The 13,978-nt window shown below is 38.5% G+C and overlaps 1 protein-coding gene across 1 annotated transcript in view; it reads left to right on the top strand.

Annotated features, from left to right (window-relative positions):
* LOC135881680 (solute carrier family 22 member 15-like) overlaps positions 1 to 10,530 on the top strand; it is a 56,137-nt gene extending 45,607 nt beyond the window's left edge. The window contains exons 11-13 of the mRNA XM_065408349.1: positions 8,237 to 8,309; positions 9,020 to 9,178; positions 10,504 to 10,530. Coding sequence (XP_065264421.1) covers positions 8,237 to 8,309; positions 9,020 to 9,178; positions 10,504 to 10,530 — 259 coding nt within the window. The remainder of the gene's footprint in view (positions 1 to 8,236; positions 8,310 to 9,019; positions 9,179 to 10,503) is intronic.
* Positions 10,531 to 13,978: the final 3,448 nt, after the last annotated feature.

Raw genomic sequence — 13,978 nt, 5'->3', positions numbered from 1 at the left:
GCACACGGACACTGCAGGGGTTGTGTTACTGTAACTTTTAGTTTGATTCTTGGCTTTATAAAAAATAAAAATATATACTAGTTTATACTAATTTTTCATAGATAGGTATTAATAGATCTGGTTATAAAAACGTTTTGACAACATTTTCTGATGGAAAATACAGCTCAGTCAAAATTGAAACTCTGTGAAATTTTATTATTTTCACAGAAATTTTGAGTAAAACCAAAAAAATCAACTTTTGTTTAGAAATTACTTTGTTTTTATTTTTTGAATTATAAATTAGAAGATAATATATAGTAATAAAAAGTCAAAGCTAAAACAAAATGTTTCAATCCAAAACAACTTTTTCTGGAATTTTCCTTCAGAGAATTTTGAATAATTTGGGTTTTGTTCAGATTTGAAATTCAGCCAAATTTCAAAATCTCAAAGTAGTTCATGCAACAGAAGCTCTTTGAGTGATCTCACAGATGCATTCCACTCGGTGTTTGTGCGCTCCACTTACAGTTGTTGGAAATTTTTCCCTCAGTGAAACCTGTTGGGGTGGCTCAAGCTCAAGCTGTCACACCCGTCCGGTCACCAATATAAAGGGCCCAGCTGACTTCAAGCCCCTTGAGTTTCTTCTTACCACCCGGACTTGCCTTTGCAAGGGTTCTCAGTAGGCTCTTTCTAGATTTTATTGTAAATGGTTTTATAGCATAAGTTATTAGTTAGTTATTGGTGTAGTTAGATTAAATGTTACCACACCTGATGATTTCATCCAGTACCCAGTACAGCGGGATGTCTCAGTCACTGGACTTCAAGCCCTGTGTTTCCTGCAGTAAGCCACTGCCTGTGAGCATCCCACACCTAGGCTACTTGAAGTGTTTGGAGGAAGTTTGTGTTTGGCATCGCTGCCAGATCTGCAGAGATTTTAAGCCTCACACAAAAAAGGGCCATGAAAACAGACTAAAGTTTTTCTTATGGAGGCAGGCTTGAGACCTCCATCAAAGCCAGGTCAGTTGGACTCTGCACTGAGTGCTTTGGCTTCAGTGAAGAATGCATTTCCTGCTTGCCTGAGTCCAGCCACTGCTCACCATCCCCATTGCCTAAGAAGAGGCATAAGGCCTCCAAGTAGACCGCTGAGAGTAGATCTCTGGGACTGAAATCTGCTAGAAGTGCAGTTAAGAGTAAAGTGCTGCCAAAGTTCAAGCACATCTCTTCTCTGGCAATGCAGAAACAGGGACCATTGACTCCAGGACTGAGGCAGGTACTGTTGAGGCTGGAGCCTGAGGGATCACCTTCCACATCTGCAGCACCGCACTGTACTGACACCGTCTTGGTACCTATTACACTGGAGACATTTGTGGCTGCCAGAGATCTCTTGAGCTTTTCAATACTGCTATTGCCAACGGTACAGGAGTCTGTGCTCTCGGTACCGGCAGACCTGGGAGCTGCAACAATATTGCTGCAGGACTCTGTGCCAGGTCAGCCCTGACTGCCTCATATGGCTCATCCTTCAGTACCTTCAAAGGGGAAGCCTGCAACACTTGCTACAGTGCTTTCTTTTCCAACTCGGCACCAGTCACTGGCATCATCAGTCAACGGAAGGAGAGTTGTCCTGCTCTGAATCGGAGGTTGAATCCTACATTTCCCAACCTCACAGCTGCTCTCACTACTCCCCACTGAGGCACTACTTACCCTGCCAGGGATCCTTCAGCTGGAGCACTATCGAGTGGGTGGCCAGGAGGTCACTGGGGTCCTAAACCTGTCCAGTGGCCTTTTTGGAATCTGTGGCATCCCCCTTCCCAGTTTCCAGACCATATTCGAGGCATTCCTATTCAGTAGGAGGGGGTGTGTTCGGGGCTCCGGCCACTGGGGGGGAGCCGCGGATGGAGGTGATGGGGCTGGGGGGGCTAGCCTCCCTGCCCATGCAGCAGACCCACCATTACTCTGGCCCTGCTCCTCAGCAGGACCTGCGGAGAAAGAAGAGTAGGGATTATAGGCGTAGACAATCTCCTCTTTCTGTCTCTGCATCAGTGCCTGCCCCATCCAGACACGGGGACTAGTATGCTTCGCTTGACTTAAGATACACTTACTTTCATGAGGCAATATTTTAAGGTTACAGAAGTTGCTCAGGTTTACAGTGAAACACTCACATTACCAATCCACTGTGCTGCCTTTTAGCCTGTTGGCAGCTCCTCAAGTTTTCACAAAACGTATGTCTTTGGTAGCTGCGTTCCTGAGGAGACTAGGGCATGTCTACACTAGAAACGTACGTCGATTTAAAACCACTGCAGTAATTACCACTGTGAGCTCCATGCCTGAAGTCTGGGTGGCTCCTGGGCTCCAGTGCAGCTGCCGGGCTCTGAGCGGGGAGCTGGGAGCCTGAGGGCAGCCGCCTGGCTGTGGCAGAGAGCTGGGAGCTGAGAGCCTGGTGGGGGGTGGTGGTTGGGGGGAGCTATCCGAGGTGATGCAAAGATCCTTCTGGCTCCAGTCATCAGGAATACCTACCGAGGTCCAAACCACCATAGCAGGTCTTCTGTTTGAGGGCCACAATCTCTTCAAGTCAAAAACTGATAAAGCCCTTCATTCATTAAAGGACTTTAGAGCTACTTTTGCATTTTCGCTGAGCTTGTATACTCTATCCAAGGAGAAAGCAAGCCAGACCTAAAACTTCCTTCAGATAGTATAGGGGACAGGGACATCATTTTAATCCACAGAAGGCATCAGAGCTACTGAGGAAAAAAGAGGTTGCAACATAGATATCTCTTCCTGAGTTACAGCACACTTGACGTCCTCTGAACAGCAGTTTCTACACCTCTGTTGAGAGCCTAGCAGAACTTTTTGAAGATCACTACTTTGCTACCCCCTCATCACTTTTGGCAACTGCCTTTTTTTTGGACACCCGGACTGGGAATACCATGAGATTTGTTAGCAATCGGTACTGTATATGTTCTAAAATCTCTCTACCACCATGCCCACCCACCTTCCCTGTCCCTCGTCAGGATCCTCAATCATGAGATTCTGATTTTTATTCCCCATTATTTTCTCATTCAAAAGAAGAAAGAGGTTTGAAGTCCTACTCTGTACCTTCGATGTCTCAACATCCAGCTCACAGAATGTACCTCAGATTCCTGGTGGGAACGTTTCACTACTAGTGCAGGGTCCTGTCTGCTGGTCTTTCTATAGCACTGAGGGTGTTCATCAAGTGCTTGCCAGAGATAGCCACGCATTTAGAGACAAGTGATCCACGTCTACCCATAGTCTGTTTGTGAGCTGATCTGAGGAAGATGACCACAGCAGGTTATTGTAAGATGGCAGCCTTCCTCACCAGCCTCTCTGTGCAGCCCCAGTCACCTTCTCTGCTCTGTCTGACATAGTCTTGCAGAATACCAGTCATTCTACATCCAAATCCATCATAGTTATGTCTGACAGCCTAGATGTGACTGGCCTATATCCATTGAAACAACTTATTGAGCTAAAGTAAAGAACATTCTGCTCCCAAGCAGGAAAATCTCATCTGGACTGACTTAGAAAGCTGAAGTGGAAAAGGTTTTTCTATTTGGACATCTCAGGACCAACTGGCTCCCTTCTCAACACTGTTTTGGACTATTTACTAGCTCTAAAACAATCTTTGCATTAATTCCAGAAGGGTCCATCTAATAGCAATATCTGTATATCACCCTCCTCTGCAGGGCTGTCCTCACTGTATTTTCTCACCCTCCAATGGCTAGATTCCTAAAAGGCTTTTATTCATGGTTTTCCTCTAGTTCAGTAGTCTCCTCCCTTTTGGGACCTCAGTACAGCATTATTGAGGTTGATGGGTCCTCTACTTTGAGCCCTTAGCAACCTGTTCACTATAACACCTGTCAGTGAAGACTGACTTTTTTGGAGCCATTACTTCAGCTTGAAGGGTATGGGAGATTCAGGCCCTTGTGTCAGGTCCTCCCTATACATGATTTTCTAAGGACAGGATTGCTCTCAGACCTCTTGCCCAAAGTTGTTTAAAGTTCATATGAACCAGTTTATTCATCTCCCAGTTTTCTTCCCAAAGCCTCACTCAACCCTGGGGAAACTAAGCTACATACACTAGTTGTAGTAAGGGCATAGGTACTACCTTAATAGGACAAAATCATTCAGGAACACCCCTGGACTGTTTGTGGTGTTTGCTGATAAGAAATCATTTTCCGTTGATATGTTTATGAAGAGTAAAAGATCAGTCAGTGATTCTTCATAGCCTAATAAAATATAGGGTATACAGTTTTCAGAAAATGAGTACTCTGGTTATTCAGAATATGTTTTAGCACCTTACCCTTTAAGAATACATACTGTGAACAGAATGTTTGTTGTGAGATCTCAGCCTCATCAATAGTAATGTACTGTAGACTCTCAGGTGGTAAAAAAGATAAGCTTTCAAGCTTACACAGAGCTTTTTCCAGACCTGAAGAAGAGCTCTGTGTAAGCTTGAAAGCTTGTCTATTTCACCAATAGAAGTTGGACCAATAAAAGTTAATGTATTAACATTTTTTAAAAATCCTTTGGAAGGATTGTCATTCACCCTAATGCAACCACATAGACAACTGTATATTATCAATACTTGTTTGTATATGAAACTCAAGCATTTGCAAATCATCAATTTTAAGAATGTGGGGAGTAGATTTCCTTTTTGCTTGATGAATTTTTCTATCCACTGAACTGAAATGTTAAATATTCTTCTGGTTTTCAGTTACCTGCCACTAAATTCTACCCATATGATAGATAGATTGGATATAATAAGCTTGCCACCACTTTTGAGTGTGAGAAGCTGTATATGGTGCTTCCACAATCCTAATGTATAAACGATATAGTAGAACTAAAACAATAAACTTGGCAGGTGAATTTTAGATGATCTCTAATTAGAACAACATTTAGGGCCTGATTCTGATTTCACACTGGTTTTACACCAGTGTAATTCTGTTGACTACAGTGTAGTTACTCTGGAATTACACTGATCTCAGAATCAGGCCCTTAGACTGTCTGAGATGGCATCTGAAGACTTGCTTTCACAATGGTCTGAAAGGTGTCATAAAATGTGTATGTCAACAATGGAGGAGAAGGATGGTAGATATGTTTGTATTTCAAAACACACTTGCCTTTTTTTCCCATGGTTTGCTTTGGCATGGGCTTTCTATACTTTGTTTATTAACCATAATCCTTCATTTCAGTTTTGATAGTTCCTGTAGTAGATACATTATTGAGGTAGTGGAGGTTCTAGTCAGCCAGAGCAAAATGTACCATGTTAGAAAATATTCTCTAAATCATTCTGGAATGCTAATGGATTCAGTTCTCTGAGTTGTAGTGACAGTGTTTTACATGAGCAACATGTTGTTGACTTTTGGATTAGGTTAGTTAAGTACTAATTTTTTAATTAACTCATACTTCTTTTGTATGTAGATGAAAATAAGTATTTTGCATTTAGAACACCGTGTTCTCCCCCATTATTGTTAGAAAATCCATTAACATTCTGGATTTGAGAGACCTAGGTTTTATGGAAAAGAGAGGGAAGGTTCATTTTACTATGAATTTTTTTTCAATATGTTAACTGGTTGTTCTTTGTATGGATTCTGTCGGAGAAAGGAGGTGTTTGGAGCTGGTGGTAATCTAGAGGGGTTGGGAGAATATTAACCATACCTGATAAAGGATGAGAATTAAGAATTTTTGACCCATGTAATTCTGGGAGGAGACCTGGGTTTGCCCTGAGTTTTGTTGGCAGAACTCCTCCTGGCAATGGCCAAAGATCAGATGTCCACACTGCTGCTGTTAGATGTGCCAGCTGCTTGCGGTATCATTGCCTGGGGAATTATTGGCTTTCCTGCAAACATGAGAGGGGTAGATGCAGAGATTCTGAGTGACTTCCTTATTTCCCTTTTGCGAGAATGCCAGATAGTAGAGAAGTTACTCTTATGTGGGCTTCCACAGGGTTCTGTGCAGTCATCTGTTTTGCTCAACATGGGTAAAGAGCTTTTAGAAGTTAGTGAGGAAAAGACATGGACCTCAGTCATTTTGGTATGTTGGTGACCTATCTCTAATTCTATATTTGTCTTGTTTAATCCATTAGCTGTGGTTCGGTGATTTAGCCAGGTTGTGGTTGAGATTAGGGAAATGAGGACAACCAGGCTGAAGCTCAGACCGGATATGACTGAGGTGATGATAGGTTGGGAGAAGCAACTGAAAGATTTGTTGAAGATAATATCATGCGTGTCTATTCTCTGTCACTCAGGTTCACAACCAGTGGTATTAATAGACCTCCCAGCTGCTGTTAGGCAGTCATATAGTTGCAGTGGCCCAGAAAGAATTTGCATTTGATCAGGAAGTTGCAACCATTTATTTGTGAGGTGGACCTTTCTACATTTATCCATGTCTTATTACAGTCCACTCTTTATGATGTTGTACCTTTTAAAATTAATTTGAAAACTGAGTGGAATGCAGCAGCACAGTTGGTAGCTGGTGTATTTCTCTAGGAGCATGATACACTAGTGCTCAAGGATCTGCACTGACAGGCCACTGACTTCTTTGTGGACTTTAAGGTTTTCTTTTTGATCAATAAAGACTTAAATGACTTAGGACCTTGCCTGTTTCAGAGACTGCCATTCTCCCGGTGAGATATTGCAGTAGAGGCCCTTAAGCTGCAGCTTACTCAGTTTATAAAGGAGGGAGTTGCTAGATCATTCTCCATGAGGTTCCTGTCAACTTTGGAATTCATTCTGTAGCCCAGTCCAGAGTAGCCCACATTTATTGACTTGTAGGGCATAATGTAAAGCCTATCTGTTTATTCAGACTTTTGGGGAAGTACTGGATTGCATCAGAGGATGGGGTTTTTGGCATGGATATCCTTGGGAGATAGATTGTAGGGATATTAAAGAAGGTACTAACAGTGATTCCCACAAGTAACAGTGACCCCCCCCAATAATTTGTCCCCCACACTTTAAAATGCAACAGTTTCACCAAGTACAAAAATCTCTTGGGTCTTCTGTTAAAATGTGTAAGCTACTGTCTGTAGAAACCATTGATTGTATCTGTCCTGTGAAAGATACTTTATCACTATGTAAAACTTACAAACAAGTTAATTGACTTTGTTCTTGAAGTAATCGATACAATGTAAACAAACGCTATAAGCCGTTAAGTGACTTTCACTTCATTGTAACAGCAACGGCTCCTAGGAACAGACCCCCACCCTCTGTGATTAAAGGGCCGGGAGTCTCAAATGAATTAGCACACACCCCGAAAGTGGTGGAGACAGTAAATTAAAATATGGTTAAGATATGGAATGTATGTTGATGAATGCTTGATGTACATGAATGGTTAGGGAGGTGCCAGCCTAGAAAGGGAGTATCCATCGGCCGAAGAATGTGTAAAGTGGACCACCAGAACCCCCGGAGGGTAAACTGGGATCCACCCCATCACCTGGAAGGATGAGAAACACAAACTTTGGACAGTGTGGAGCCACCAGGAATGTGCCCAGGAATGTGCCATCCGCTGATTGAGTCAGCAACAGCAGGATGAAACAGCTCCCATAGACTAACATAGGAATTAATTCCTATAAGAATGGACTCTCAAGACTGAGGATTTTGAGTCTCTGGTTCTGCTGCCAACCTCCAAGAGCATCAGGTGCACCTGACACAGACTCGGCTCCATCCTCATGACCAAGATACCTGGCCAGTAACTTGGCATGAGCAACTTCTAGGCTGATAACTATAACACCTATACAGAACTTGAATGAATGATTGTGTGAATGAATATATATGTGTGTGTGTGTATAAGGAATAAGTAGTGATAGGAATAAGTAGTCAAACAACATTGTTTACTTTTATCTTTTGCTTTATCATTATATTTACAATAAATGTGGCATCTTTGCCTTATCCCTCTCAATAAGATCCTGCTGGTTTTTATTCTATTGGTATAACAAGATGGGATATTTTCTTCATTGGCTGGTTATAGTAATTTTTACTGTTACACAGGTTGACTTACCTGCTGGACTTATATTAATTACATTAATAGACTGACTTCCCCTCCCCCCCCCAAACAAAACAAAACAAAAACATTGTCAGGCTCTCCCAAGTGATGGATTGACATTTTAAAAAAGTATTTGTGTACATTTCATTTGAAAAAGAACAATAAAGCTTGGATCATACCTGAGAATAGAATTGCTTGTTAAGGGCTCGTTCTAATCATATCACGTTTTGAAATTACACATCCTTTTTTCCCCCCTTTGGAACAGAAATGCTGGCTTGGGTGTCTGTTCAATGACTTGCAGATTTGGTGGTGTTTTGGCTCCGTTTGTGCCATCCATGGTAAGTAAACTTTTTATTTTATTCATGTTAATTACTGACACTTCCCCCCCAAGACTTCTAGTTTATTGGAATAATCTCAGAATTGCTTTCATGATTCTGACATGGCAGGTAGATCTTTTTCAAGGGATACTTATATATACCTCTGCAAATGTATATTTAAGCTCTATTTAATTATATTGATATAGTCAAATTCCAGACTTAACTAATGAGAGAGGGTGTTTTGGTTGTTGTGTGTTTTGGTTTTTTTTTGGTAATTACAAAATAGAATATCTTTTTATAAAATGTCATTCCTTTGAGAAAGAAGCAAATTAACATTTTATCTTTTACATTAAGTGAGTTACCTAGTATTTATCTGCTGCTGCTGTCTTTGTAAACAAATTTTGTATTGATACCTAGTTTAGTACCTGAATGCTCTTTGGCTTGCAAACATTCATAATGGAGATTTTGATATGAATAATTGTTTGTATAGTGAGTTTTTGATCCATTCTTTTCGTAATGTATATCTAAATAATTACCATTGTTGTTAATAGATATTACATACGTGAATGCTGTGAAGAACAGACCTTTTGATATAACTTGTTTTTGTGTATAATTAATTGAAATTATATATATATATATATGAAACATGAACAAATAATGCTGCAATATTTTTAGAAATATCCTGGGGCATGAATTAATTTGGGGTTTTTATCACTGATTTTTAATTTCAGAAAACTCTTAACCCATCTGTACCATTCATGGTGTTTGGAATCAGTGGAGTATCAGCCGGATTCTTGACTCTTCTTCTTCCGGAAACTCTTAATAAGCCAATTGCAGAGAGCATTGAAGACCTTCAGGGTCCTGTATACCAAATGCTTAAAAACAAAAAGGCAGAGTAAAAAAACTTTTTTTAATCTAGTTTTTTATTAAAGCAGTTTCCATACATCTTGCGCAAGTCACACTGTAGCACACATTTCTAAGTTATTCAACTTGGACATTAATCTTAAATTTCTGTTTTTTCTTTATTCATAACATCCTTGCTCTGTATTTGTTAAATAGAGTTTTACAATTGTTTGTATGTCAAAGAAGAAAGCTTTAAAATAATTTTTTTTGCACTCATTTTCACCTGTGTATATGATACAGCACATAAGCCACAGTGCATTTTTGTTATTGTTGAACATAATTTTAAAAAACAACCTGAAATAGTCACAGGTGATACTGTAGATAACATAACTTGTACTTCTGCAGTAAGGCAATTAAGTCACTCTTATGTATTGCATTGTACCCTTTCTATTTATGTCAAGTCCCTTACTAGAATATAACATTTAAAAAAACAGTGTATGATATTTGAGGAGAGTGTTTAATTCCTTTATTTATTTCTCCTCCATTGTTAGAAGTATTTGGAACACTTTCCTCTAGTAGATGAATGCCTAATAAAACTTTTGAAACTGAAAAGTAACTTAGTTTTGTCTGATTAATGGTCAACAATGGTAGTTTCAAAATTACAACCAGGACAATTTGAAAAGATATACTGTAGCTTTAGTTTTTAGCTGAAATCTATTACTACAATTAACAGTACAGTGACTTCATGCAAATTGCTGGAATTTGCATAAAGTCTCTTCAAAAGATGCAGCAAGCATCAGTCTATCACTGTTATACTGTAGAAACTACAATTTTTTCCCCTCCAATCCTGTATGGTGACACAAACTTTACTGTGAAGACTCAAAATTTAATTATCTCATGACACAGAATGTGTAACACATTCAAAGATTTTGCATATGTCGTCTTACTCAGATAAATATGAATGGTAGGATATCTAATGACAACAACAAAGGTTATCCTATGAAGTCAACACAGGTAGCTTGGAAACAAAAGAATACTAAGTGTCCTTAACACACTAACAAATTAATGAGTTTTGTTAGTTATGTTAATTATTGTACTAAAGAGTTAATGAGTTTTAAAAAATTAAAAGTCCATATATACTTAATGTAGTTTAATATTTGGTAGTACTGAATTCAATTGAAATGAAAAGAAATTGAAACACAGTCTCTTAAACTTATATTTGTGCAGTTTTGTTTTTTTAATTTCACTTCATTTTTGAATTTTGATCAACTGAATGTATGCTGATTTCCCCCTTTGACATTAATCTGTGAACATCAGCAAAAATAAGATACTTTAAATTGTTTTAATAATTTATATTTCATCTGTTTAACAGGTAAACCAATTAGAAGAAAACACTTAAAATTTCAAAAAACATCTTTCTGGTGAAAAGTCAAGCATCTTTTGGTAAAGTGCTTTCATAGTGGAGGTGTGGAGCCACTGAGAAACCAGAATGGAAATGTCAAGGGGCATAAAGTATAATGCCACTTCCAGTATGTTGAACAGTTTATTTTTATATGGAGCGCAACTGAGAAAATGGAAAAAGTTTGCCAAAATTTGTGAAAAGAGAGATGGCAAATCCTTGCATTAATTTAATGACTTAATTAACCACACTCTGGACACAGAAGATACAGATAAAATATTCCATTATTTTATTTTGTAAGATGTAACTGCTAGCTGTGAATTGAAATATAATGATGAAATTGAGGTAGTATGTAATAAGTGTTTTTTAAAAGATATTTTCTGATTGGAAGGTTGCAGGGCAGCCTACTATATTCAGGTATTTTGTAATTGTTAGAAATAATTACATCCTGTGCATGCTAATGTACTCAACAGATTTTTTTTTTTCTTTTTTCATTTGCTTTAAACTACTGCATACCTCATAATACAAAAAGACCAAAGATTTGTATAGACTATTGCCTTAACAGTAACATTAATAATGTGAGAAACTCAATCAAATTGATCAGGAAATTTCAAAGGGAAGTAAATTAACTTTAATGCCGGATACAGTAGGTTTTTTTTATAAGACCCAGTTGAACAACAAAGAAATTTAACATGAAAAATTGCAACATTGGAAAGAATAATATGAGGTCTTTGCAGACAAGAGGTATATTTAAAAGAGGGAGTAAATTAGTACTGAACATTTATTGAAATATTAATTCAAAAGATGCAATTAACCAGTAGCTAAGTGCTAGCTATAATTGCAGAACTAGAAGAAAATTATCAAAAATGTATCAAATATGATATATAATCAAAAAATGTTATATTCAATTAGAATTGGAAATATCTGCAATAGAAAAATAAGTTCAGTAGATTTCACTTACCAATTAAAATATTTATTTTTGAGTAGGGATATCATAGTTGTTATGATTGGTTTGCCAAAACAGTATTGTAATTAAATTTAAAAAATTATAAATATAAAATTAGTGTTTCTTTTACATGTAAATTTGTCATGCTCTTATAAGGATATTTCCTATCATTTGGACTTTAGTCCTTTTATTAAATGCATCTGGTAGGAAAAGCTTAAGGAAAAGCCACTGCATTTTGACATAATTTTCATATTTAAACTATGAGCCTGCAAGTTATAACACATGGGTAGACTGCTCTGCCCCTGTGGAACCCCAGTGAAGTCTGTAGGGGTACAACAGTCCATCTGTATGTTATAAATGGCATGATTGAATCCTTAAATTGTATAAAATTATTTAAAATCACAAAATACAGTTTGCAGAGAAAGTTATGATTTTAGATTGCATAAAACATCTGTATATGTGCATTTAAGTTCTGTGCCAAAGTTCAAAATAACACAAAACACACAATTCTTATTTTCTTATATATATTTAGTTGCCTTATATTCCATTTTTGTGGGCTTTAGAACTCAGCTGGTGAAAGTGTTCCTGAATACCTTCTGATAGTCTCTTACCTTCCTTTAATGTTCATAACCACAACAACTGAGGATCCCTCTTCAAAGGATAATTACATCATCAAGGAAATGGTAAAAAGGAGTTCATGTTTCTATCAATTTAGAACTTTTTATTATGAAAAGCTCTGTTGATTCTTATTTTTTTTTGGTAATAAAAATTGAATCTTAAAACGTATCATTTTCTTAGAAGCAGAAGTAACACATTGAGAGAGGCTCTCCATAAATACATCAATGTATGGTGAATGTCTCATGTCCCCCTTCTGCCAGATGTTTAATGTATCAGCCTCAATAATGAATTTTCCACATCCTTTTATTCCAGTTCTTGTAGAAAACAGGTAATAAATATAAATTGTATTTAAAATGTGCTTATATCTCCCAATTTTTTTAAAAGTTGGAATGTATCCTGCTCAGCATTTACTAAGATTTTTGTACATGTGACAGTTGTAAAAGTCTATTCCTGGGGAATTCTGTGCCAAAAAAATAAAAATTCTGTGCACAATATTTTATAATTCTGCTTATTTTATTCATCAAAATTAACACAATGTAATCCTGACATTTGCAATTATTTTGGTAATTTATTTGCAACTATCAGCAAGTATCTCTGTAATAATACAGACCACAAAAAAGATTCATCCTCTGACTCTGCATCTCTTTGGAGTCACATTTTGCAGCTGCAATCCCTTCCGTGAATTTAGGCCTCTTTTGGCAGGAATTTTTGCTTATTTCCTTCCCATCACAAACCCAGAACAGAGGGAAATATGGGGGCCAAAGTTTGAATAGATATGCATGCATACATGCTCTGACGGGTTGGACCACCCTTTTGGGGTGCCACCGGATGTGTTGGGTTCCCACTGAGCCTGCCAGTCCTACCAGCTTGGGTTTCCCTTGCACTGGATTGCGGTGCCAGGCTCTCAAGCTCCTTTCCAGCAGAGGTAAGACCACACCCAGCTGCAGATACAGACTGAAAACAGCTCTGTGTAGGAGGATTCAGCTAGGGGAATGGCCAACACTCCGGTGCGCACACACCATCTGGAGTGTAAACCCCAAAATAATATTGTCTTGCACTGTATAGTGAGATCTGTACAATACAAGCTCATAAAAATCGCCCTCTCTCTCAATGTGGAGGGAGTTATGCACAGCTTTTTGCCTTTCCCCCCCCTTCCCCCCCCCCCCCGATATGAATTGCACAGGCCGGGTTCTGAATAAACAAGAAATAAGTGTATTTACTAAAAAAGGTAAATTTTAAGTGATTATAAGTGAGAGCAAACAGAACAAAGCAGATTACTGAGCAAATAAAACAAAACACGCAACCTAAGCTTAATTCACTAAAGAAACAGGTTACAAAACGTAATTTCTCACCCTAAATGTTGTTTTTAGCAGATTGCAGAGTTTCTGCAGCTTAAATTTCCAGTTATTTCTCTTTACAGACTAGACCCCCTTTACAAACTAGGTCTTTACTAGACCCCTGTCTTAGCCTGGACTCAGCCCTTGCCTTTTCGCAGCTTAGTTCCTTTGTCTCTTCAGGTGCTTTCAGCAGTCTTCCTTCTTGGGCAGGGAGCCAATGGAGAAGAGCCCTGATTGACTTATTTCCCAGTCTTAAATAGAATTTATACAAGGCAGTAATGCTTTGTTTCCAGTGGAAAAATACCAGCAGTGTCCAAGGTGGTACTCCGTACCAGGTGACATCATCAGATGACCCTGCAGTGTCAAAGCAACATCCCAAGAAGGTGGGAGAACTTCAAAGTTCTATTGTCCTTCTTAAACGACTCATTCAGGCTGATTGTCTACTGTCTGGTTGGCATTCCCCCAAGTACACACACAGTTGTAATTGTTACACAGTCAATATTCCTAACTCCAGATACAGAAATGATATATGCATACAAATTGGATA

Source organism: Emys orbicularis, chromosome 7 (genome assembly GCF_028017835.1).
Source record: "Emys orbicularis isolate rEmyOrb1 chromosome 7, rEmyOrb1.hap1, whole genome shotgun sequence".
Classification (NCBI taxonomy): domain Eukaryota; kingdom Metazoa; phylum Chordata; order Testudines; family Emydidae; genus Emys; species Emys orbicularis.
This window is presented reverse-complemented; position numbering and strand designations above follow the sequence as displayed.